Source organism: Carcharhinus amblyrhynchos, chromosome 15 (assembly GCF_965287045.1).
Source record: "Carcharhinus amblyrhynchos chromosome 15, sCarAmb.v2.hapA, whole genome shotgun sequence".
In the NCBI taxonomy this organism is placed as follows: domain Eukaryota; kingdom Metazoa; phylum Chordata; class Chondrichthyes; order Carcharhiniformes; family Carcharhinidae; genus Carcharhinus; species Carcharhinus amblyrhynchos.
Genome location: NC_137338.1, coordinates 72,376,276 through 72,402,964, shown reverse-complemented (window position 1 = coordinate 72,402,964; position 26,689 = coordinate 72,376,276). Strand labels below are relative to the sequence as shown.

The following is a 26,689-nucleotide window of genomic DNA, read 5'->3' as shown; positions in this document are numbered from 1 at the left end:
ATTCAGGTGTGCCGAAAAAGGACAGATTCATTAGCGATGAACATTGTCGGATAATACAGCAGGATATAGATAGGCTGAAAATTGGGTGGAGAAATGGCAGACGGAATTTAATCCAGATAAATGCACAGTGTTGCATTTTGGTAGAACTAATGTAGGGGGGAGTTATACAATAAATGGCAGAACCATCAACAGTATAGAAACACAAAGGGACCTAGATGTGCAAGTCCACAAATCCTTGAAGGTGGCAGCACAGGTGGAGAAGGTGGTGAAAAAGGCACATGGCATGCTTGCCTTTATAGGACGGGCTATAGAGTATAAAAACTAGAGTCTGATGTTGCAGCTGTACAGAGCGTTGGTGAGGCCACATTTGGAGTACTGTGTCCAGTTCTGGTCACCACACTACCAGAAGGACATGGAGGCTTTGGAGAGAGTGCAGAGGAGGTTTACCAGGATGTTGCCTGACATGGAGGGTCTTAGCTATGAGGAGAGATTGGGTAAACTGGGGTTGTTCTCCCTGGAAAGACGGAGAATGAGGGTAGATCTAATAGAGGGTACAAAATTATGAAGGGTATAGATAGGGTGAACAGTGGGAAACCTTTTTCCCAGGTCAGAGGTGACGATCATGAGGAGTCACAGGCTCAAGATGAGAGGGGCGAGGTATAACTCAGATATCAGAGGGACGTTTTTTTACACAGAGGACGGTAGGGGCCTGGAATGCACTGCCAAGTAGGGTGGTGGAGGTGGACATACTGGGATCATTTAAAACTTACCTGGATAGTCACATGAGCAGACTGGGAATGGAGGGATACAAACGAATGGTCTAGTTGGACCAATGAGCGGCACAGGCTTGGAGGACCGAAGAGTATGTTTCCTGTGCTGTACTGCTCTTTGTTCATTCACTTGAAGTTTCTCTCCCTTCATTCCTTTTGGAATGGCTGAGATGAAGAAGTTGGAGCAGTGAAGTGGGGGAAAGCTATAATTGGAAACAATTTCTTAACAAAATTCAATTCCAGAAGTATTTTCACAAATAATGATGACAGGGATCACTGGGTAAAAATCAAGATTGGCTGTGATGTCTTTCCTAGCCAAACAGCCTTTGTATACCCGCCATCCAAATTCATACAAAAAAAGGAGCTATTCGTGCAAAGTATAGAAGGAGTTCACACTCGAGGGACCATAAGCAAAACAAAACTCACTGCCTGCAGGAAGGGAGGGGAGATGCTGGGGTTAAGAACTAACATGAAAAGTCCCAAAGGATTACATTATAGCCATGGTGAGGAGGGAGGCAGATGTAATAAGCTGCTACAGTGAGCCCAACCTAACACTTCATCTCCTCAATCATGTGGTTAGAGCCCTGCCACTCAAGAGTTAAACTGAACACGCTGATAAACAGCTCCTGAATACCATCTCCAGTCTGCCACTTTTTTTTTATTTTTGAATGAGTAATATATAATGAGTTTAATTTCCCCCAGCCATGATCTGATGTAGGTGCTCAGTAGCTAGGGTTCATGATTATAATTTATAGTTACCCAACTCCTGGACACACTGAGTCACTGCCACCACACTTCTGCAACAATCAGCAGCTCCTCAGCCTTCATTTCCTTTTCTTCACTGTACAGCCCTGCCTTGGTAAGGCACAACCACTTAAACTACAAACCACTATCGGTTGTAACAGAACTGATCTCTGCTCCAAAAGGTAAGGACATTTAAAATATATTTTGCCTCTTTCATCAGTCATTGACGTACTGAATATTTTACTAAAGTCTATCAAATAAAATTCAATGGTATCGTGTCTCTCAGTACAATTCTGCTCTTTTTGTTAAAATGCTAACATGGAGGTATTTTGAACACTGAGCTCCTAACCTACTGCAAATGACACCAGTGAGTTATAGTGAACAGTTGAGTCGATTTTATAACCTTTTAAATTCTCTCAGGGTTACACAGGCCAGTAACGGAAACTATTTCAAAACGCTGGGCAACTTGTAGATTGAAGTTGGCACAGTATCATTTTTCATGATTCAAGAATTCGGATGACAGATTTTTTTCCGAATTGGAGAGTTACATTTTGCAGCCAAAAATAAGTAGCTCACTGAATTTAGAAGATTGTTGGGGAAAAACCTGTTATCCTGTGTGAATGAAAGTTAAAGAAACAGAGGTAGGTAGGTTCTGAAAAAACTGCTTCGTTCAATCTCCGCTCCTGAATTTCACAACTAATGTTGCTTACTAGAAATTGGAGAAGCAGGGACTTAAAGTTAAGCAACCTATTTGGCCCACTATCAATTATTAACTGCTGAGCATAACTGGGATCTAATCCTTCTGCTCATTTGATACTGAAGTATTTACTAAAGCTCCAAAAATTACCAATCTCTGTACAATCTGCTTGCAGTGGTTTTTGGGCCGATATATTCTGTTTATAAATGTGGCTCTACGGTGCATGATCACATCTTGATTTCTGCTATATGCTTCAAGAGAGTCACTTCCACCGCCGGTATCACTTCTTTAAAAAGTGAGTTATTAATGTCAGCATCCTTTATTTCTTGCCCTGTGCTCTTTATTTTTTGTTTTGATGGTGCAGTGTGTACTCGCTTGGAGGAGTTACTGAGCTCAACCATGGCAGGGAACTCAATTCATTGCAGCACAGATGGAATCGCTAACCAGTAGTTAATGCAGCTCAATAGCAACCGTCTCGTTCACCAACTTCTCTCCCCCGGCAGAGTAATTCAAACAAAACAACCTGCACAGATATTTATAAATCAACTGAAAGTCAGCACTGAATATCAAATTGTTGAAACTGAACAGCAATTCCTCCTATTTATCTGAAAGGAATTGGATGTTGACAGCAGCACTTGAACTGCAGCCATCTTAAGCATTCGGCATCTCTGCCTCAGTTCTACTGCAAACACCAGGGTCACATTACTAAATGATTATCTGTTAAGATTCGTGTCTGACACATGTGGTTCTGCTTACTTTTAGAATAGTAGAGAAAGAGAAAGTTATTCACCAAACTGTAACGTTACAGAAAGAAACAGTTAATGCCAGACATCGGAGCAATTCCAGTTAAATTTTACAGGCAATTGAGATCTAAAATCGAAAATAAAAATAAGCTATTAACCAGTCTGCCTGCTGTTACATTCAATGCAAGGGTGAAAAAGCCTTGATACAAAGATCATCCCCATCACCCGGTGTACTGTTTTGAATTCATCATTACAAATGAGTCAGTCAGAACTTGTATTAATTCCATATATATTTTACCTGGATTCGCAGGATTCAGCTGAGCATTGAAGGGATTGGAAAAGCATCACGGTGCTTTTACAATAGGAGAATATCCAACCCTTTATTAAAGCTGCTTATCATTCTGACAGTAATGACAAAAATCATTTTTGAGCTTTTGGCAGCTATAGGGTGCATTTAAAAACATAGAATAATTAACGTTAATAATGCTGAATAATTAACATTCAGGAACCTTTGCCTGCAAAGGTCAGCACTCTGGGGAGTTTGTTGGTGTGGATAAGGTTATCTTTTATAAAGAGACTACGTTCTTAAATGCTTTAGCTGGGTAATTTCATCAATCAAGCCTGTCCGTGCCAGGCACATTTCACGATTTTCACAATAAAAAAACATGCACCAGTAGTCACGCACTTCCACTGAGGAATAGACAATTTGTGCATTCTAATTTTCACAAGCCTTAAAATCAATACATTCTTCGACAATAAGGTTATTTCTTCCAGTTTTCTCCCCATCTGTTAAATCACTTATTTTGGCTGATGCACACTGCCTCACTCGAGAGAGCATTTTTCTTGTGTGACACCACTCCAAAATCAGCAGATTGTCTGAATGTGACAAGATGTCCATACATGCACAGTTTACAGCGAAGGTCTAGCAACCATGGCTGATTTTTAAAAATCTCTCCCCCTTCATTCAACACAATAGGCGATTATTGGACTGCAACTGAAACCAAGATTGAAGTCAGCTAGCTCAACAAAGATCATGAGGTTAAAGTGTCTCTTAGGGCACAGTGCTGAGGAGAATGCCATCCATATTTCAGTGAACAAAAGTAGCTGTTGTTGCACAATATTTCATTGTTCTGTCTGAGTGGTTTGTTGTTCTGCATTGGTTGTGCAGTGCTGGGTTTAGTCGTTTTAGCTCCATCCTTAGCCATTTTGACACCTCATACAATAAAAAACGTTGGAAATAGGGTAAGGAATAGGCCATTTGGTCCCTTGAAGTTGTTCCACTATTCAATAAGACCATGGCTAATCTTCAACATCAATTCCACTTTTCTGTACTACCTCCATATCCACAATTCCCATAAAGCTCAAATGATTTATCAACTCATGTCTTGAATTACTCTAAGAATTCTAAAGATTCACAACCTTCTGACTGAAGAAACCTCTCCTCATCTCAGTATGAATTAGGATAGCTCTTACCCTGAGACTGTGCCTATATCTCAAGCGTGTGGCTTCAGTAAGGGGAGACAGCCTCTCTGCATCAACCCTGTTGAATCATCTCAGAATCATACATGTTTTGATGAGATCCCTTCTCATTTAACACCATACACCACTTTTTCTACATGCAATATTTTTCACTTACTGGCAGTTTTATCTCTTTAGTGAGTAAATAGTGTTATTGAGCAATTTAACCTATTGTATCATCAACGGCTTTAGAGAGTTGGATCCAAGAGTAATCTATGAGTGAACCTTGTGGGAAGAATGCAGGGATTGGAAAGAATTATATAATGTTAAAAGAAAAGCTGAACATTAACATATACAGAGGTAGTATTCTTTAATCGAGTATCTCGAACATGAAAAGGGTGAGTTTGCCACAGTTCTGTTTAACATGCGATTACTTAAAATCGCTTAAACCAGGAGCACGTGACAGGTATATTCCAGCCTGCTTTACCATTGCTATGATGTCTGTATGGCTCAGTCCAGGTGGAGGTTTAGCAGTAAAATGCTTAAGGAAGCACGCTGTTCAGCAGACTTTTGACGTTTTCACTTGGAAGTGAAGGACAATATCCATCTGATAATGATCAGGAGCAGCATGTGGAAACACAAATTGTGAAAATGAATTTCAATATCTTCCACCTAGTTGATTTTCTCCACACCTTTAATGGTGCCAAGATGACAGGTTTTCTCCCATAGGGTTCCAGCGTGGCAGTTAAAAATGACAAATCTCAGTCTGTGTAATTCAGTATTCCTTTGCTCAGCATAATATCCCTTGCCTCTGCTCAACACTCTCTTCTCTCCCTCACCTTCTTTCCTCCCCGGCCAATGTCATTACAGGGACATCGGAACACTATGCAATGAAACATCATTAACTTTAATCATTTCTCATTTTAAAAACAGCCTCCCCCTTAAAGATACTGAGATTTAAATTCACCTTGTTTGCAAAGAGGGATATCTGAACAGAAATACACAACAAAGCAATGTTCCTATTTTCTATATAATAATAACCCATTAATGACACCATAGACAATAAAAGGATAACTTTCAATGTTGTTTTAATCTTCCTCCCAACAAGACCATTCCACCTCTGAACAAGGAGATATCGGAGTACAAACATCATCGTAGTAAACACAATCTTGCACTTTCTGTATTCCCCTATTCCCTCATGCTTACTTGGTTTCCATTCTGTCTTTTCAATCATGTTACATTAATTGAGATAATTTGAACTTTTCTGTACTTCATTTGTTTGAAAGTTAGAGTCAAGTCAACCTACCAGTCACAAACACGCCATTGTGGACGTGAGACCCATACAATTAAAAACTCCTGCCCGAACAGCTGAAAACTGGCCCCAGAGAGTTAGCTTTTCAACTCAATGAATGCTCAGGATGTTGCCATGTTATTCAGGTGGGTCACTGGAGTGACCAAACTAACCCTGATCTTTTCCTCAGGTACAATGTCAGTCCTTCCCCTTTTTGGCAACTTATTTGAAAGCATTCAAGATAAAGGGAGTCAGTGGCAGTTTCCATTGGAGGATCATCGCTTAATAATCACACAATGCCTTTGAAAAATGATGTCAGGGTGAAAACTGTTTTTTTCTCTGTAAAAGTAGGGAGTCACAAGTAGCACATCACAGTATTTTGGTGAAAGGCTAATATAGATACACAGACGATAAATTAGTTTACAATTTCACGACATAAGCAATGTATGACTGGGTCTGCATCAAGTCAGAACCACTTAATGTACTGGGGACTGTAGGGTGTCAAACAGCGAATTTAAACAAAATGTTGCTTTGCTACCAAAGTTACTACTGACCTTTTTAACCTCATGTAAGATTCATTGACAGCTGGTCTACATTCTGCACGCTGAACCACAACTCCTTCAAACGTTAGCTTTTCTTGAGATGGAAGAAAGGAAAATAAAAATGAGCACTGAAGAATCACACACAGCATTGAAGAACATCGCTAAAATTCAGAACATCAGAACTTCACAGGTCCCAGATTACCATCAGGATGTATGAAACGACACAGCCTTCTTTAACAAAAGCTCCTTTTCAAAACCAGAAGCAATAAGCTGACGGGGAACAATTATCCTCCATTCCTTTAATCCAATGCTTTGGTAATGGGTTGGGTGACTTAAATCTAACTTTGCACTCTATTACAAGAGAGCAGTCACTGTTCTTTGCCTGCCTGGTTCAAGGCAAAGTGGGGAATTGCTGAATATGTCTCAGCCATCTGGAAATGCAGACAGAGACTTTAAAGTATATTCCCTTTAGACTAGAGCAGAATGTTTATCAAATGGAAATTTCAACCAGATTATCAACGCAATGATGAGTAACAATTGGTAGAACAGAGGTTGGGGAAATGTAAGGAATGAAAGGTGAGCTTGCAACGAGACTCTCCCTCTCAAAAAAACTGATTTATTACAGTTGAAAAGGTGTAAAACAGAAAGATTCTCTTTTCCCATCTTCAAATGAAATACCACAGCAATATAAAAAGACCCCGTAACCAAGCATTAAATATCACAAAATCAGTTCAGAATAGCTACTAAATAAACATGAGCAGCTGTAAGCCAATTGTCTCCAAAGAATCTTTGAATACTGATTTTCGTTGGCACTTCACAAAATGCGAGAAACAAATCTACAAAATTGCAAAACCCAGGAGCTGAAAAGATATGTAGGCTTTAATCCATAAAACAAATTTAACCAAATTCTCTCAGTTTTCTTCAGAAATGCCCACAAGAAAATATTAGCACGAAAACCACTTACACTGATTTGTCAAAGGCTGCAAGCAAAATATTAATCAAATGGAAGAATGGAAAAAGCTGAGAGAAGTTCCGTCTCCTGATAATGCCCAACATAGATATCTTTAAGCAGCATTGTAAAAATTACTACATTGTATTTCACAAGTAGACTGAAACCGATTCCTTTATTGATCCTTCTTATTTAATTCACATCTCAGCTCACCTCCAAATATTTTCCTTCCAGGCTCAAACCCTGGCTTGGTTCACTTCTGCAGGCAATCCCTGATACCACAAACCATGAACATTTACATCAGGTGTGGACAGGTTATACAACTGTGTGAGCATCACATCATTATCTATTTTGTTCTGGCCAGACACCCTACATTGCCATTAGATGACGAACAGAGCTTGACAAAACTGTGGTGAAGCCGCCTTCTTGAATCGCTGTAGTGCATGTGGTGTAGATATCCCATAGTGCTGTTTGGTAGGAATTAGAAGAGAATTTGCATCTGGTAGTGTTCTCATGCACCTGCTGCTAATGCCCTTCTAGTGGTAAATGATTGCCGGTTTGGGAGGTAGTGCTGAAGAAAACTTAGTGTGTTGTTTGAGGTACACCGATGATGAAGAATGTGTGGGTAGAAAGTTGAATGGGTCCTGATCAAACTGGCTGCTTTGCCCTGGATTGTGTTCACCTTCTTGAATGTTAGGCTACTGCCCTGAGGAATCTGACCTAGTACTGAAAGGATTGGCCTCCAAGCAATCACAATCATCTTTCTTTGTGCTAAGTATGACTCCAGTTCTTGAGAGATTTCCCCGATTACCACTGACTTTTATTTAGCTCAGGTTCCTTGATGCCACATTCTGTCAAATGTTGCCTTGATGTCAAGGAAATTATTCTCACCTTCCCTCTGTATTCAGTCTCTCATCATCCATGTTTAAACCAAGGCTGCAACAAAGACTGGAATGAAGTGTCAAAGGTAGAACTTAAACTTAGCATTGGTGAGCAGGTTAAACATTATAGCATTATCGGCGAAACCTTACATCGTTCTGCTGATGAGCAAGAGTGGAATGATAGAACAGCAATGATCTGGTTTGAATGCTTCCTGGTTTTTATGTATAGGCCATCGCTAATAATATTCCACATTGTCGGGTAGATGCCAGTGTTGTTGCTCTAATAGAACAGTAAACGAGACGTGTGGCTATTTCTGGAGAACAATTCTTCAGCCAGGATGTTGGCAATTTCCATATAGCCATCACTGTATGCAGTGTATTCAGCTGCTTCTTAAGGGAATGGAACTGGCTGAAGATCAATTTCCATGATGGTGGAGTTCTTAGGAGGAGGCTGAATGGATCATCTATTTGGCACTTTTGACTGAAGGGGTTTTCAAATGTTTTAGTTTTGTCTCTTGCATTCAAATGCTGCCTTTACCATCAGTGAGGACAGCACCATTCACCAAGTGCCCTCTTTGGCAATTGTCCACCAGCATTTTTGACTGGCTGTGACAGGACAGAAGAGCTTTGATGTGATTCACTGGTTCTCAGGATTGCTTAGCTCTGTCTCAGTATGTATGCAGTCCTGTGCTGTAGTATGACCAGGTTGGTACCTCAGTTTTACATATAACTGTTCCTGACATGTTTTTCTGCACTTCAGGTTGATCTCCTAGCTTGATGGTAATGGTCAGCTGAGGGATGTGGTGGGCCATGAGTTTACAGATCGTAGCTGAATACAATTCTACTGCAATGCCTCACTGATGCTCAGTTTTCAGCTACTAAATATGTTCTGAATCTTTTCTATTTAACATGATAGTGCAATACTACATGATGGAGAGTATCTTTGAGACTTCATTTTCACAAGGATTGTGTGATGGTTATTCCTACCGATACTAACACGGCAAGGTGCATCTGCAGTAACCAGATTAGTGTGGATGAGGTCAAATAGGTTTTTTCCTTTTGTTGGTTTTCTCACCAACCTGCTTGCAGGCCCAGTGTGGCAATTTTGTCCTTCAGAACTCAACCAGTTCAGTCAATAGTGATGCTATCAAGCCACCACCCAGAGTAAATTCTGTGCCCTCGTTAACCTCTGCCTAGTAGTGTTCAACATGGAGGAGCATGGACTTATCAGGTGAGGAAGGGTGATAGGTGGTAATCATAGGAAGTTTACTTGCCTACATTTGACCTTATGTTTTGTGCCACTGCCACCTCTGCTGAGTCTATGCTGCCAATGGAACAGGACATTGCTGGTCTGAAACGTCAGCTAAAAGGTACAATTCAATGAATATGAATACGTCATATTGTTGTCACTTGACTATTAAGTGGACAGCTTTCCCAATATAAGTTCAAGTTGCAGAATCTCTCAGTGTAGATGAGGTCCTTCGGACTATTGAGTCTGCATGGACACCTCAGAAACACCTAACCTACCTACCGGATCCCATTTACCAGCAGAGGTCAACAGCCTTGTTAAACATGTCAAGTGCTCATGCAGGTACTTTTTAAAGGATGTGAGGCAACTTGCCGCTACCACTCTTCCAGGCAGTGCATTCCAGACCGTCACCACCCTCTGGGTAAAAAGGTTTTTCCTCTCATTCCCCTGAATCTCCTGCTCCTCACCTTGAACTTGTGTTCCTTTGACTGACCTTTTAATTAACGGTCCCCATTTATTTATGAGGACAACTTTGTAGGTTAGCAGTTTAGGATTGTATCTTGTCATGTTTAAGTAATGTTCGACTGACAAAGTTAAGCTAATTAATTTGTTATCACTAATACATGTTGCTAAATAAAATTTGGTTTGATTAAAGCTCCCTGGTTTGTCAATAAAATTCTGAAGGTTAGCTTTCCTCATAAATTAAAGCTCCCTGGTTTCTCAATAAAACTGTACCTGGAGTGAAACATCCTGTCCTTACATTTATGCCTAAATAGAACAATTGTCGGGGTCTGACTTCATAATAATACCTTGAGGTTCCTGGTCCTAATATAAGTTAGTAACCAGAATTACTCTGATGTTTGTGCTATCTAAGGAGCATTTTGTATTTATGAGGAAAGCTAACCTTCAGAATTAGACGATTAAAAGAGGGCTGGAAAAGGTTGCCTGTGCACTGTTCTGGAACCAAGTCTCCGGTAAATTATAGGTTACAACAAGTCAAGGGTGAAACATGCATAGGATTGTACATACAAGATATCAATGAGTAACAAGATCAAATAAGGTGATTGCCAAATCTGCATGCTTCATTTGCCAATTCTATGACTTGAACCTAGATTGGGAAAGCAGTCCACTTAATAGTCAAGCGACAACAGCCAGACATACTCATATTCACTGAACCATACCTTAGTTGATTTATTGGAGGTTAGGAAAAATAATTGTGATATCGGCACCGTTTAGCATTTTCTTTACTTTGTGATATGTAATTTGGTACAAGGCATTTTACATAAATCTAACCAATTACAAAGATTCAGTCAGGCCATTAGCAGGGATCAAGTAGGGCACCAATTAAAAATGACTCAATTTTCATCTCATCCCAGAGGCAAGAAAAGAGCACGTGCTTTCACATCCTCAGGATGTCTCGACGTTATTTACAGGCAAAAGAGAGCTTTTAAAGTTTAGTTGCTGCTATAATGGAGATAAACACGGCAGCCAATTTGCAAACAGCAAGAAACATTTGTGCCACAACAGACAATCACTATCTTCAACCTGAAAGTCAATGATGCTGTCATCATTGAATCCCTCACTATTGTCTGGGGGAGGTCATTGATCAGAAATTTAACCGCAAGAGCCACGAAAAAGCCCTGACTACGAGAGAAGGTCAAAAGCTGGGTATTCTGTGGTGGAAGGCTCATCGTCTGACTCCCCGAAGCCTCTCCACCTTCTAGAAGGAGGAAGTCAAGCATGGGATGGAATACGTATTATATCATGCTGGTGTTTGTACAAGAATCTCCCCCCATTTATCTAACTCATTTAAGCTTTCCACCACATAATTATTTTTTTATAATGCCTAGTTTTGTTTTGAAAACATAAAATCTGTTTACCGCAATTATTTCCTGTGGTGACAAGCTCCACTTTCTGGGAAAATACTGTTGAGGCAGATCAGACTCAAATGGCTCCTATTTCTTGCGTTCTGAGTAAAGAAATTTCTCCTCAATTCCCAATTTGATCCGTTACTGACTACCTTACATTTAAAGGTCCTTAGTTTAGGAGCCTTCCACAAAGGGAAACATTCTATTTACATTTATGCAACCCCACCATAACTTTAAAGATCTCTATCAGGTCACCTCAAAGTCTTCTCTTCTGTAAAGAAAAAAGCACAACAATTCCACTGGCATTAAAGAAATTCTCTGATTGCCACTAAAGCACCATCAACCAATATTTTAAATGCATTAATCAAATGTCAATTCATTTTATATTCCATTTGTGCATGTCAAAACAGTCGCAGAAACAATTCTGCAGAATTTTTTTATTTTCAAAAATGTCAAGAATAAACAAGGGACTGCATATTCAAAAGGAAATTTGATAGTTATCTGAAAAGGAAGAATCTGCAGGATTATGGGGCAAAAGCAAGATTGCTTATTGGGAGAGCCAGTGCAGACAGGATGGGCTAGATGGCTTCCTTCTTCACTATAATAAGTCTGTAATTCTGTGATGTTCTCTAAATCTAGTTAGACATCAATATCATTAGTCTTTCATGAATGCTAGGTCAAAATCATGGAACTCCCTACCTAACTATCACTGTGGGAGGACCTTCGCCATATGGATTCAATGACTCAAGAAGGCAGGCAGTTCACTACAACCTTCTCAATGGAAATAAGGGAAACAAGCAATAATATCTGGCATTGCTAGCAACATCAATGTTCTTAGAATGGAACAAAATACAAACAGTATATCTGCCACATCAAAGCAACTCTATTTTCCTCTACACTGTGCTAGTTCGGGCTTGTGGTGCACATTTTTAATCTTCCTTTTCCAGTGGCCATTTTCTACCTCCCATATAATGTGTTGTATGTCATAATAGGCCATCCTTCCCTAACTTACATTATTGAGCAACTGCTGGGTTACACTGTTTCAAAGGTACTCAAAACCACCAAGGCTGCTTGTTGACTAAATGAACCAAACTTGAACGCAGTCACAAACATTAAACTGACTCCTATTTTTCCAAATGGTTCTTCAAGTTTATCAAGACTAAAGCACTCCCTCCAAAAAATTAATTAAAATTGAATGTCCACAAAAACTATTCAAGATCATCTTTATAAATGATTATTTGCACCAAATTCTTCCTGTCTGCATTGAAATACATTACATGTATGGTCAGTACCCATATGTCTCAAATTTTTATCAACCACGACAGGTGGCAAATGCCTGATGAAATCTTGGTTCACTGTTCTAACATAAATAAGTTATTTTAAAGCTAGTCACCCATCACCATCTGATCTGGGGTTTCTGTTTGTGCATTCCTGTCCATTAAAATTCTTGGCTGTATGCTTCCATCCCATGTGTTTCTGATATCAGCTTATCATTTGTGGGAAAACAGCAGCTATCATAGGCTTTTTCAACATGCCCCTTTTGACTTATCCAGTGAAAGAACGAGATCCAGATTTTCAGAGTCAAGAAAATACCTGGATCATCACTTTCCTTGAAAGAAACAGACCCACTTTCCACCCATGTTAATGCACGCCCCCTTCCACCCAGCCCCATGGCCCTTTATACCCTCCAGGCCAACCTATGGTCCTTCATACCCACCAGGTCAACTCCAGTCCCCTATTCACCCCATGATCTAACCCCGCCTCACATTGCTTCAGTGCAAATTTATGCCCCTCTACTCACCTCCCACTGGCCTTTCATGCCTTCTATGCAAACTTATGCCTCTCTATCCACTCTTCCATGGACCCTCATATCAACCCTGCTATTCTATGCTTCTCCACCAATTCTCCATGGTCACAAAGCACCCTTACATTAATTTCATGCCAACTCAGGTCAACCAATGACCCTTCCACTCATGGACTTCCACTTGTAGTCCCTTTACCAACTTATCAACCCAGGAATTCTTGCACATTTCTATGGTCCTCTAACAGCTTCAATGCCAACATATACCAAACCAATTTCCCAAAACACACCATCCTGTACAAGTGGTACTTACACTCTCTATGCTAACTCACTCAATATTCATCATGGCAAACCTCAGGGGACGTGCTAAGATAAAGTTCGAAGTAACTAATACAGACTTCACTACATAAAACTGTCATTGATAATAGCCCGTTCAATACATTTAAATCTCCTTTAATTTTTAATCCCTTATAAAAACAAACATTTGTATTCATTGCCCTGCCTGCCCTGTATTCAAAACCAGCTAATCCTTTAATAACCTCTTGGACCTATCAAAATGCAAACTTACAGCACCCCTCCCCCTCCCCGCCCCACCCCTACCAAACTGTGATAATAATGTGAGTTGGAAGCAGTCAAACAGGTCCAGCAGGACTAATGCTATAATGTATATAATGCTATAATGTAAACAGCAGTTGAAATTGCAAGCACCGATTCTTTCCAACCAAACACACAGCAGGCTGTGTGAGAATCACATCCCATTCCCTTTTCCCTAATGGCAAAAATAGAGTCTACCAGAGGCAGCTCTTCTGGATCCACAGTCCTATTACCACTTTGGCTGAGTCGTGGGGTCTCCACTACTCCCTGAAAATTTGGGCCCTAGTATCAAGTTAACTCTTGGGTGCTGTTGGTTCATAATCTATGAAATGTATCCGCTCTCTTACTTATGAAAATATTGAAGTAAGGGATGAATCCCCACAAATTCTGGAATTATTGGATATTTGGAAAATGAGTGCTTCCTGCCTTTCAAATCCCTGATGTAAATGGATGCTGCTTTCACAGCATCAGTGCTCTGGTTGACATCTTTTGTGCCAGTACCTTATTGGGGGTTACCCACACACCACGTCAGTGTAATCTTAATTTCAGATTTTCCAACAGCCAGTGAAAAAGCAACAAGACATGAGTAAAGGAATTCTACGATTTTATGATTCTAAAAGAATTATAGACCAGTTGGCAGAAAGAGAAATGTGAAGCACTTAGAGGCAGCAAGATGTCAGGATCAATTTAGAACAAATTAAGTGACATGTCATAAGTTGATTTAAATTCTTTGGAGGAGTAGCTAAATTAGTCAATAATCCAGTTTGCAGGCATTATAGAAAATACTGCAAGCAAAGCTTTTAAACAAGACTGCAGTTCCGGGAACAGATTAGAATATCTTAAATGGTACAAACACTTCTGAAATCATTGGATCAAAATATTTTATCCTGTTCATAACTTTGTGCACCAAGAGAATAATAAATTGTTGCCAGCCATTTTAGAACAAAAAGTACCACTTGTACAGGATGTTAACTGCTAAATAAATGGAAGTTGCAGTCACAAAAACAGTATATTCAATTCAATAATTAAACCAGTTTCACTTATGTAGACTGGGACAAATAAAATGGAACGACTGTTGCGAAGTATGTATTTCCTCATTTGAAAACCAAAAAGGTGATCAGAGTTTTCAATTTATTCATATGAACTCTAGTTCTTCCCAAGGCTCATGGAAACTGATCGACAAATGACTCATGCTAAAACTATAGCGTCTAACTATTTAATTTTTCAGATACTTTAGAGGCATTGGAGGCCTTCCACAAAAACAAAATTGTTGCTTCGTAAGTGAATCATTTTAAAACAATTTGTCTGCATTAATGAGTGAGATTCGCTCCATTTTGTAGCCCAAGCTATTGGAAAATCACATAGTCAGCAACTAATGTGTAAGAAAAATACAGGTCAGTGACTTGCGCACACAAATAACATCTACATCAACATTAATTCCTTCCCAGTGAACAGCAAATCTCATGACAGACTGCAGAACACCTTCCAAGCAAATTCAATTCTGATAAAACCTCATGCTTATGTTTGAAAAAAAAGTCACTCAGCTTTAATTCAAGTAGTAACTCCACTTCTACTTTGAGAGAGCGGAGGGCAAATTTTGGTATCAAATTAAATTGCTGCAAACTCACTTTGTGCGAAGTTGAAATGCCGTTTACTGTGAAATAGTGCTGACATTTTATGAAATCCTGCCAACATTACTGTTTCATTATTCCTACTGCACTGTATACAGGTGATCTTAACGACCAGCAAATGCAACCCCGCACAGCCTAATTAATATCAAGACTTGTGGAATGGAAGGGAAGATCAATAAAAAAGAAACCGACTGTGATGGAAAATGCAACATTACAGAAGGCTTTCAAAAAGGCAAGAACTGCAAAGCAGCTGTGATCACCATTAATGTTGGTGGGCACCTCTATACAACACAGAGACGCACTTTAACCAAGTATGCAGATTCCTTACCAGAAGCTTTGATAAATGGCAAAATTCAGAGTACTGTTGACGCTGATGGAAACTGCTTCATAGATCGTGATGGCTCACTGTTCAGGCATGTCCTTAACTTCCTACGAAACGGTGAACTTCTCTTACCAGAAGGATTTCAAGAAATTCAACTTTTGGCACGGGAAGCTGAATTCTACCAAATAAAACCTCTGACAGATGCTCTGAAAACCAAGTCTGCAACTGTGCGGGAGGGCTCTGAAGCCACATTCTTAGAAATCACTGACAGCCATGACCGCTCTCACGGCCTCCGAATCTACTGCAATTCTTCAGATTTCATAACAAGGATCAAATCACGCATTATTCAAGTGTCAAAAAGCCGTCTAGATGGATTTCCTGAGGAATTTGTACTGTCATCACATGCCATCCAGTTTAAGTATTTCATTAAGTCAGAAAGTGGTGCACGGCTTGTTCTGAAGGAAGACAACACCTTTATATGCACTCTGGAGACCCTAAAGTTTGAGACTGTCATGATGGCATTAAAGAGCGACTTCAAGTTACTAACCAGCTTGGACAGCTCCAAAGGGTCAATTGTTCAAAGTGATGCACTTCATTTTCTAAAGTAAATCTTGCTTTACAAGTGATACAGAAGTGAGCTGCACACCACAATAATAAACACTTGAGTTACAAAGGACGGTTTTGCAACTATCATATCACAAAAATGAAACAGCAAAATAGGCTGCTTGGTAGATTAATATAATGATATGTGCTATGCATCACTAAATCATAAAAGAGAATTTAATCACCTGATTACATTATAATCTCTTCAATCTGCCTATAAGCATCTTGTTCATCATATCAATTCCATTTGTAATTTACTTGCTTTGCTGATTATGAATTTACAATGAGTAAGTTATTTAGATCCTTGTGTATTATTGTAATATTCTGTACAGGAAAATAAAACAATTTTAAAACTGTTCCATAGTCTCAATCTTGGAATATGTATAGTAATTTCCTTTAACATAGGTTTCTTTCTTTCTCTAGCATGAAATTCTTAGACAATGTATTCATTTTTGATATGTATGCAAGTTAATACCATACTACACAGCTCTACCCTATAAGGTTCTGAGTAACAACACACAACAAAGCACCTAAAATGCGAAACACTTTCATCAGTTACAGATTATATAGATGGAGAAAGCAAAATTAGTTCTGGATTGCTGGCACAGCCACAATAGGCTGATATGCCTGTGGATGTTTAAATCTCGACAGAAAAGAATCCATGCTGAATTTAAAACAAAACAAACGACCAAATGTAAATTTGTGCATCAGAATGTTATTGTTTAATTGCCATGATCCATCATCAGTCATGCATTCAAATTCTTTCTATTGGCATGAGGCTGAATTCATTGCAAGCTGCTAACTTTGGGAGCTATTAAATGATCATGAAATAATTGCAATGTGTGCAAGCTCATTTTAAAATGGTTTGGTTCAGGTTGACTGATATACATTTGTATGGTGCATTCCCAAATTTAAATGATCACCAAACCATCTCCTGTTACTCTGGAATGATTTCAAATGCCCCCTCCCCATCAATGCATTTTTCACATATGGTGCCACAGAATGCTGAGGAGCATCTTCAATTGTCAACACTGAATGTCAAATCCCAGTCATGTCACTATGGGGAAGCACCTAACACAGGTCAGATCATTCAACATAAGGAAGGAAAACATGCCAGAAGAAGCCATCTCTATGTATTTGCCAACAATTCCTTATAAAACAGCTTGGTGACAAGTCAACAGCAAGTTTCCCATATGTCTTTTTACTGGGGAGAAGATGGAGGGGAGACAATAGCTTAGATATAAACAATTCTAAAGACAGAAAAATAACCTGTATTTAACAGTTTTATCCTTTGTTCTTTTGGTCTTGGTAATGAGACTTTCTGGTAGGAAATATGATAAATTGTAACCTACATCTATGAATTATATATTTATAATTGCAAAAATAAGACCATATTGTCAAATGCAACTAAGGTATTTAAGCAGTTGTGTTCAGCATGCCATGTATTTAATGAGTATAAAGCAATAAAGATTTTAAAACCAAATATTCTGTTGCTTTTAAATTGTTTTCAAGAAGGAAAAAATTTAGAAACTAAGGAGAAAGATAATGCATTAAATCAACTAGTAATGTGCTTTGTTTAAACAATTTGACTGGGTAATTTTCTATAACGCGCCATTTGGTCTCTTAAGTTGATTCTATAATTTTTTTCTTTAAAACAAAGGCTATAGTTGCCTTAATTTACAGGGATAAAATTTATAAAGATCTTGGTGTCTTTGCTAGTTCGTTTCCTATGTTACCCTTGTTTTGATTTTTAAACTTCTGCTGATGTTCTGCTTATCTCGTATCATTTTTTTAAAAGACGTATTTCCATTTAAATAAGTATCATACAATCAGTGTCATTGGTGACATTTTCAGATGTGCACATTTTAAGATTACGGCCCCCAGTTTGGATCACCACGCCAAAAGGAAGTAGCTTTTCCTTACAGTAGGTTACTTGGCTGGATACTTCACTTGTTCTAGTATCTCAGCTGGATAACCACCTGAACCTTATGGTGTCAAGCATAGCTCAGTGGCTCTCAATTCAGAATCAGTAGTTTGGCTTCCAGTTCAAATCTAGAGACTTATTGTGTTATCTAGACTCACACTCCAATGCAGTATTCAGGGAGTGCTGCATGACCCGAGATGCTGCCTTTTGGATGAGATATTAAACCAACGTTTCTGCCCACTCAGATAGGCTTTAAAAATAAATCACGTCACAATTTCGACGAAAAGCAGGAGAGTTCTCCCAAGTGTTCTGGACAATATTTATCCCTCAAACAATATCACTAAAATAGATTATCTTGGGCCTATCTCACTGCTGTGCACACAGGAAGACCACCACCTCCAGGAAGTTCCCCTCCTATCCACTCAACACCCAGCCATTTTTTCACTGTTGCTGGATCAAAATCTTAGAACTCCCTGCCTAACAGCACTGTGGGGGCACCTACGTCACATGGAGTACAGTGGTTCAAGATGGCAGCTCATCACCATCTCCTCAAAGGCAATTAGGAATGGGCAATAAATGCTAGTAAAGTCAGCAACAGCCACAGCAAAAATATGCACAGCCCTTCAAGCTTTCTCCACTATTTAATATGACTATGATTGATCCTGGCATCTCACTGGCATACTCTAACATTCTCCTCATACCCTTTGACATCTTTAGAATCTAGAAATGCATTTATTCAATAATTTAGCCTCCCATGAATGAATTAAGAAACACGTACGGTACGACAGTTCAAAATATTTTTCCACTTCAAAAATACATTGTTAATTCTAAAGCACTTTGATATATCCTATCGTTGTGAAAAGTTTTTTTTTATAAACACCAGTTCTTTCTTTCTAAACTCAAGGGAATGCAGGCCATATTTATGCAATTTGGCTTCATAATTTAATCCCTGCCTAACAGCACTGTTAGGTCCACCTAAGAGCAAGTATGATTCTGATGAATTTACACTGCATCTCATCCAGGACCAAGATATCCTTTCTGATATCCAGGATCCAAAGACAAAACATAATGTTGCCAATGGGGTCTGAGCAAAACATTGTTAACTCAAGTTTTGTGTTCTAACATCTTGAGACAAAGGTTGTATATTAGTTTTAGGGTACATGGACACCATAATTTCTTCACTCCTCCAACGCTCTTTCCACCATAAACTAAGTATTTTGGATTTTTCTTTCTCAAATACAAAGTGGACGACTTGACATCTGTCCATACGGGCTGCCATTTACCATAGTTTTGCTACTCAATCCAAGTTTCCTTGTAATGTCTTCCTCCTAGTCACACAACTCACTGTGCCTCCTAACCCCAACTGTTGTCAGCAAATCTGGTCGCACAATATTTTATTCAAGTATCCATCATTGATAAGAAAAACTGAAGTTCCAGGGCTGATCGCTAGGGAACATGACACCATATCCCAGCAACCCAAGAATAAGCCATTTATCCTATTCTCCATCTCCTACCGCCCAACCAATTAGCAACACACAGAGGAATAACCTCTTTCAACTATTGCCTTCTTCTGCCCTCCCCATCTCAGAAATGTTATAATCCTGACTCTCAATCAGTGTTCACTCTAAGCCACACAGTAATCCAGATGTTTCTGCACAAGCCGCATACTAGTCAATCTCTAAGTTATCGCACATAAGACCCAAGTTAAAAAAAGTGTAAATTACCATGCCCCTCAACAAGTTAGGCTTGCCCTACAAAAATAAAATTAGTGCATTTTTCACAGCCTCACCAGATTTTATTCTTTCCTGGAATCTCTCAGCAGGTTTCCTGGCATTTGTCATTTCTAGCCGGGAAACTAAAATCACATTATTTAAAATCTATGATTCCCAAGCTGGAGACTGGGTAAATCTTTGAGTCACACCACTGCCACTGCAGCACTTTTCAAAATGAAAACAAAATGATTTGTTTTACCCAGGAGTACAGTGAGTAGTGTGGTTATGCTCTGGAAATCAGCGGAAGAGTTAAGTTTCTGCATTCATTCTTAGACATCTTACCCATGTAACTGTCTAAGAGCTTAGGAGGCATGGTTAGAAGGGTTGCAGATAACACCAAGATTGGTGGCGTAGTGGACAGTGAAGAAGGTTATTTAGGATTACAACAGGATCTTGATCAATTGGGCCAGTGGGCTGATGATTGGAGGTTAATTTAGATAAAGGCAAGGTGATGCATTTTGGTAGAGCAAACCAGGGCAGGGCTTACTCAGCTAATGGTAGTGCATTCAGAGAGTTACAGAACAAGCAGATTTAGGGGTACAGGTTCACAGCTCCTTGAAATTGAGTCACAGGTGGATAGGATGGTGAAGAAGGCATTCAGCATGTTTGGTTTCATTGATCAGAACATTGAACACATGAGTTGGAACGCTTGTTGAAGTTGTACAAGATATTAGTACGGCCACACTAGTACAGTTCTCAGCCCTATTATAGAAAATATATTATTAAATTAAAAAGAGTGCAGATAAGATTTACTAGGATGCTACTGGGATTTGATGGTTTGGATTATAAGGACTGGCTGGATAGACTGGGATTTTTTCCCCTGTAGCGTAGGAGGCTTAGGGGTGACCTTATAGAGGTCTATAAAATAATGAAGGGCATAGATAAATAGATAGTCAACACCATTTTCCAAAAGTAGGAGAGTATAAAACTAAAGGGCATAGGGGAGAGATACAAAAGGGTCCAGAGGGGCAACTTTTTCACACAGAATGTGGTGAGTGTCTGATCATAGAATCTTACAGTGCAGAAGGAGGCCATTCAGCCTATCGTGTTTGCACCGACAACAATCCCACCTGGGCCCTATCCCCATAACCCCATGCATTTACCCTAGATAGTCCCTCTGCCACTAAGGGAAATTCAGCACGGCCAGTCCATCTAACCTGCACATCTCCGGTCTGCAACAAGCATTCAAACCATTATTTTGTAATTTGAGTTTGTGTCTTTATATGCCCTGTTTCTGAACAGAACTCCCACTTACCTGGCAAAGGAGCAATGCTCCAAAAACTAGTGGCTTTTGCTACCAAATGAACCTGTTGGACTTTAACCTGGTGTTGTGAGACTTCTTACTGGAACAAGCTATCAGAGGTAGTAGTAGAAACAGATACAACTTTGTCTTTTAGAAAGCATTTAGATAGTTACACTGATAAGGTTGGTATAGAGGGACATGGGCCAAACACGGGCAATGGGGGCGAGTTTAGAGGTTTTAAAAAAAAGGGCAGTATGGACAAGTTGGGCCAAAGGGCCTGTTTCCATGCTATAAAATTCTATGACTCTACGGCACTAACTGTATCAAACTTTCAAATACTTCAAAAAAGTTTCAATCTATCAGTATTCTTTATGTAGTACATCATAACATTAATGGCAAAAAACAAGTCAGGTTAAAGAGTCACATAAACATTATGACATTAAAGCAGGGACAGTATTTCACATTTGTTGTTACTGCCCACATAAATGTTATAAAACAGTACCCAGTTATTGTTCATACAGCATTATGATACAATCTATTAAATGCTGTTTGCTTTTAAAATGAAACATGAGTTTATGTAATTCATTTTGTCGAACATTAGCATGTCAAGCTTTATGGCTTGTTGAATCAGAATTTTAATATCTTGCTGTATTAGGAGGTTCAGCATTCCAAAGAAAGGAGAAAAGCAAGTATTAGTGGGAGTGGAGACCCAGGAAGAACAGTGTCAGTGAAAGTGGGTGTTTGGGTTAGAGAACAAACATCAGTGGGAGTAGGGATCCAGAAGGAACAGTAAGTGTCAGTGAAAGTAAGCATTTGGACTAAAAAACAAATGTCAGTGGGAGTAGAGATCCAAGAGGAACCATAAGGATCAGTAAACACCACAGACCCATAGAAGGTTCCAGCATTCACTCACTTAACTCATTGCATTTGTGCCAGCTCTTTACCACATCATTCCAAAACTAATTCCACAGAATAGCTCTCTCCCCATTATCCTGAAGCTTCCCTGCTTTAAATAATCATACAATTTTCCCTTAAAGGATACAATGGTCTCTGCCTAAACTACAGTGTGAAAAGAATTCCATTATCCAACAAACCTGTGTGTAATGACCTGTCCGAAACACACTCAATCTGAACTGTATGATTCTCCAACCAGAGAAGAAGGTATTTCCCCTTCAAAATACGCCAATTTTCAGAAAATTATTAAATCGTTCTCATCCTTCTCAGCTCCAAAAGTGGATCTATTCCAGCACTTCAAATCCGTCCTGTAACTATAGTTTTAGGCCTTGTGGAATTATGTCCTAAACTATCAGTGACTTAAATGTCCTTTTGAAAATGGTGCAATCAAACCATCACACAGTAACCTATCACCTAATCAGTGTTTTGCACAAATTTATCATTACTTCAATCCTCTTGTGTTCAATACTCCTCTTAATAAAACCCAAAACAGTGGTAGATTTTTTGTCTTAACCAACCAAACCCTCCCTGTTTAATGCATATTCCTAAAGTACATTCCCCCGCTTTTAACCACAATAAAATGTATCTAATGTATTCCTCAAAAGTCTTTTATAGTCGTCCTCAGTTTGTCAACTCTCTTATTTTCGTGGTGTCAGAATATTGAGGTCATACTTTTTATGCCCAAGGCGAATCATTTATACTTGCACTGAGAAAGAAACAAATGCTATTGTGTCCCAATCCTGCTGGCCTCTGAGCAACACACATTTCCCCTAACTCTTTGCTTCCCATTTGTCATCCAGCTTTCTATTCATGCTGCCCCACATCTTATACCATCTACATGAGCAGGGAACTGGAAGAAAATGTGGGTATCATTGAAACTGGGGATGAAGGTTGTGGCAAATATCAGGAACGGCAGTGACAGAGGCATTAGCATGAGACAGAACCTGGGAGGTTGTGCAGCTACTGCATAAAGAATTCAGCAGAGATTGAAGGGGAGCATTGGCAGGAACAGGAATCAGGATCAAGAGCAGAGACAAAGTCTAAGAAATCATGGCTCGATGGGGCACACAGCAGGAAGAGAAATGAGGGGCAGTGATGGAGGTTGAGAGAGAAAGAGAGAGAGTAACGGGAGACAGAAGCCAGAAGAGACAGCATTACAAAAGAACACAAGAAATAAGAGCACAACAAGGTCAATCATCCTTTAATCCTGCACCAAAACAAACTTGTCTTGAATATAGTCAACAACTGAGCATCCATACTCCTCTGTGCACTGAATTCCAAAGAATCAAAATGCTTTGAGTGAAGAAATCTCTCAGTCCAAAATATCCTAAATGGCTGCCCCCTTATTCCAAGACTGGGGATGTCCTGTTCTCAACTCTGAATCGAGGAGAAACATCCTCTCAGCATCTGCCCTAGTATGAAAAGCCTCTCTAAATTCTGGGAAAAATAGGTCTATTCTATGAGAATCGCACATTCACTGAGTTTAATTGATTGCAGGTTATGGACATTAACTGAGGATTCGTTTCTGCCTCCATAAATAGTGGCAGACTGAAATAGTGGTGCCGAAAGGCCCCAAGGACACCTTTCAGATGAAATAGTGATTTGTGTGTACTTCATTCAATTTGGTATATTGTATTCATCGCTCATAATGCACTCTGCATACACTGGGGATACCAAGAGCAGATTAGGTGACCACTTTGTGGAATACTTCCATTCCGTGTGCAAGGGTGATCCTCAGCTTCTGGTGACTTGCCACTTTAATTCTCCACTTTGCATCTCTGTCCTTGGCCTAATGTAGTATCCCAATGATGCTCAATGCAAATTTATGGTACAGCACCTCATCTTCTGATTCTGCACTTTACACCTTCTGATCTCAAGTTCAGAAGTTTCAGATCATAACCTCTGCCTCTATTTTAGTTCATTTTCTTTGCATGTTTTGGTCTTAATCTCGTTTATCTTTTAGTTGGCTTTCAGGACAGCAGCTGTTCATGGTTCTGCCATTCCCACCTCCTTCCATATCTTTTATTTCTTTACTTGTCCCATTACAACTCATTTTGATTCTGTCACTGATCTCCCTCCTTGGTTCTTCTTCCATGTTCTCCCATTTCATCTACTTAAAATCTATTATATCTCTAACCTTTCCTAGTCTGATGTATGGTCACTGTTCGGCGGCGACACAGTGGTTAGCTCTGCTGCCTCACAGCGCCAGGGACCCGGGTTCAATTCTGGCTTTGGCTGACTGTATGTCGAGTTTGTACATTCTCTCCATGTCTATGTGGGTTTGCTCTGGATGCTCTAGCTTCCTCTCACAGGAAGATGTGCAGGTAAGGTGGACTGGCCATAATAAATTGCCCCTTAGTTCCCAAAGGTGCATAGGTTAGGTGGTAAAGGTGTGGAGTTACAGAGATAGGGCGGAGGGGAGAGGCTGGGTGATGTGCTCTTTTGGAGAATCTGTGCAGATTTGATGGGCCAGATGGCCTCTTTCTGCACTGTGGGGAATCCATGGCTCTGAAACATTAACTCTGGTTCTCTCTCCACAGATGATGCCAGGCCTGCTGAGTATGTCCAGCATTTTCTGTTTTTGCTTCAGATTTCAGCAATCGCAGTATTTTGCTTATGAAACTGTCGTTGTTGGGTTAGGAGGTGCTTGCTTGTAATATGGAATCCTGTAAATAAATGCTTACAAAATCATGCGAAGATTGATTCTAGTTCTACCCTTCAACAAGTTTTATGGAATTTAACAGTCCGCTCAAGTTCACCTTATAGGACAATCCCCTCATCCCGGAATTTAGTCTAATGCTAAAACAGAAACAGTACAGTGCACTTTTGAGCATTCCTTCCAAAGAAGTAAGGACATCAAAGTTGCACACAATACTCCACGTAACTTAACACTCATCCTCTTTTATATTCCATTTGCTATACACTGGAGATAAGTCCACTTACCCAACCTGTTTATATTCTACTGCAGTCCCTGCGTTCTCCCACTGTTTACTTTTCCACCTCACTTTGTATTGTTAGCAAACTTACACTTGGTTCCCACATCTAAGTTAATGATTTAGATTGTAAATAACTGAGGCTCATGTACTGAAACTTGCTTGTTCCAGTTTACCAACACAAAGTTATTCATTTATTCATATTCTGTTTTCTGTCCATTAACGTGATCCACACTAGTAAAGCAATAGCCTGACATAGTCATATTAATCAAATCATACCTTAACAGCCGAAGTCCCAGACTCCTACATCACCATTCTTGGTATGTCCTGTTCCATCGGCAGGATAGATTCACCAGAGATGATAACACAGTCAGGAAGGAGTGGCAACTGGATTTTTCTACATTGACTCCAGACTGCATGAAGCCTCATGGCATTAGGTAAAACATGGGCAAGAAAACCCCCTGCACATTACCACCTACCATGCCCGCTTGGCTGATGAACAAGTGGTCCTCCATTTTGAACACCACTTGGATGAAGCACAGAGGGTAGCAAAGGTACAGAATGTACTCTGGGTTAGGGACTTGATTGTCAATAGGACCACCAGTAATCGAGATGGCTGAATCCTAAAAACAAATCTGTCAGACTAGGCCTGAAGTAGATGGTGGGGTTATCAACAAGACGGAAAAACCTACTTGACCAATCTACCTCTTACAGATTGTCTATGACAATTTTGGTATGAATGACCAATGCACACTCATTATAGAAACCAAGTCGTGTCATCACACTGAGGACACCCTCAACAGTGGCAATACTATTGTGCTTAAGGGGACAGAGCTAGCAGCTCAAATCTGGATATTGTTGAGGCACTGTGGGTCATCAGCTGTAACAAAATTATATTTCATCATTATCTGTAACTTTGTGACTCAGCATATCCTGCATGGTATGAATCATTCAGGATCATCATTTGTGAAATTCTTCACCGCAGAGAGCTGTGGAGACCGGGCACTAAGTATATTCAAGACTGCGAGAGATAAATTTTTAATCAGTAAGGGAATCGAGGGTTGTGGGGATACGGTGAAAAAGTGGAGTTGATGCTTATGATCTCATTGAATGGGGGAGCAGACTTGATGGGCCGAACGGCCTATTTCTGCCCCTAAGTCTTGTGGTCACCAAGCTGATATCAAAAAGTGAGGTGATGATCTGGTGAAGTGAAAACACAAATTTTTCACAAACATTTTCCTTTCATGAAGACATGTTGACTCTCCCAGTCACATAATATTTGTTAAGGCCTCAGTTATCACGTCCCCATTTTCGCTACTATTGATGTCAAGCTAATTAGCCACGGTTCCCCATTTTTTCCTTCCTCTCTTGACTGCTGTTTTCCTACCTTCAAATTCAGAGACACTGCTCGAAAAACAATACATCCACTATCATTGTGCCTCTTAAAACACTAGGATGCAGGATGTCAAGTCCAGAGGTTTTGACAACTTGAAGTCCCATTAGTTTCTCCAGTATTGAATTATTTCTTCATACATAATATCCTGAGTACTTCATTTTCACTCTTGGCAGGAACCAGGAGAACGAGCAGTAAGGACAGAGGAAACCAAAACAGGAGAAAAAGTAAATGGTGAGGCCAGGAAAGTGAACATATAAACAGGGAGGAGATAAATATCAGGAGGGCGAGCATTGAAAGGGCAAGAATTTGCTAGGGTCAGCAGTT

The 26,689-nt window shown here is 39.7% G+C and overlaps 2 protein-coding genes across 4 annotated transcripts in view; one reads left to right on the top strand and one right to left on the bottom strand.

Moving 5' to 3' along the window:
• gtf2f2a (general transcription factor IIF, polypeptide 2a) overlaps positions 1–26,689 on the bottom strand; it is a 101,851-nt gene that overhangs the window by 24,298 nt on the left and 50,864 nt on the right. Inside the window, exon 6 of the mRNA XM_080204183.1 lies at positions 6,258–6,339. Within this exon, the coding sequence (XP_080060309.1) occupies positions 6,258–6,339 (82 nt within the window). The remainder of the gene's footprint in view (positions 1–6,257; positions 6,340–26,689) is intronic.
• Positions 1,612–17,697, top strand: kctd4 (potassium channel tetramerization domain containing 4). 3 transcript variants are annotated; one of them, XM_080204184.1, is made up of 2 exons: positions 1,612–1,696; positions 15,317–17,697. In XM_080204184.1, exon 2 carries the CDS (start codon positions 15,378–15,380, stop codon positions 16,146–16,148), a length of 771 nt encoding a protein of 256 aa, XP_080060310.1. In that variant the 5' UTR covers positions 1,612–1,696; positions 15,317–15,377; the 3' UTR covers positions 16,149–17,697. The 3 variants fall into 3 exon arrangements, with proteins under 3 accessions (XP_080060310.1, XP_080060311.1, XP_080060312.1); XM_080204185.1 differs by lacking the exon at positions 1,612–1,696 and adding an exon at positions 1,810–2,155; XM_080204186.1 differs by lacking the exon at positions 1,612–1,696 and adding an exon at positions 2,181–2,506.

Excerpts from the sequence above, each read along its gene's own strand:
- kctd4 (XM_080204184.1), top strand. The coding sequence starts at position 15,378 with ATGGAAGGGAAGATCAATAAAAAAGAAACCGACTGTGATGGAAAATGC.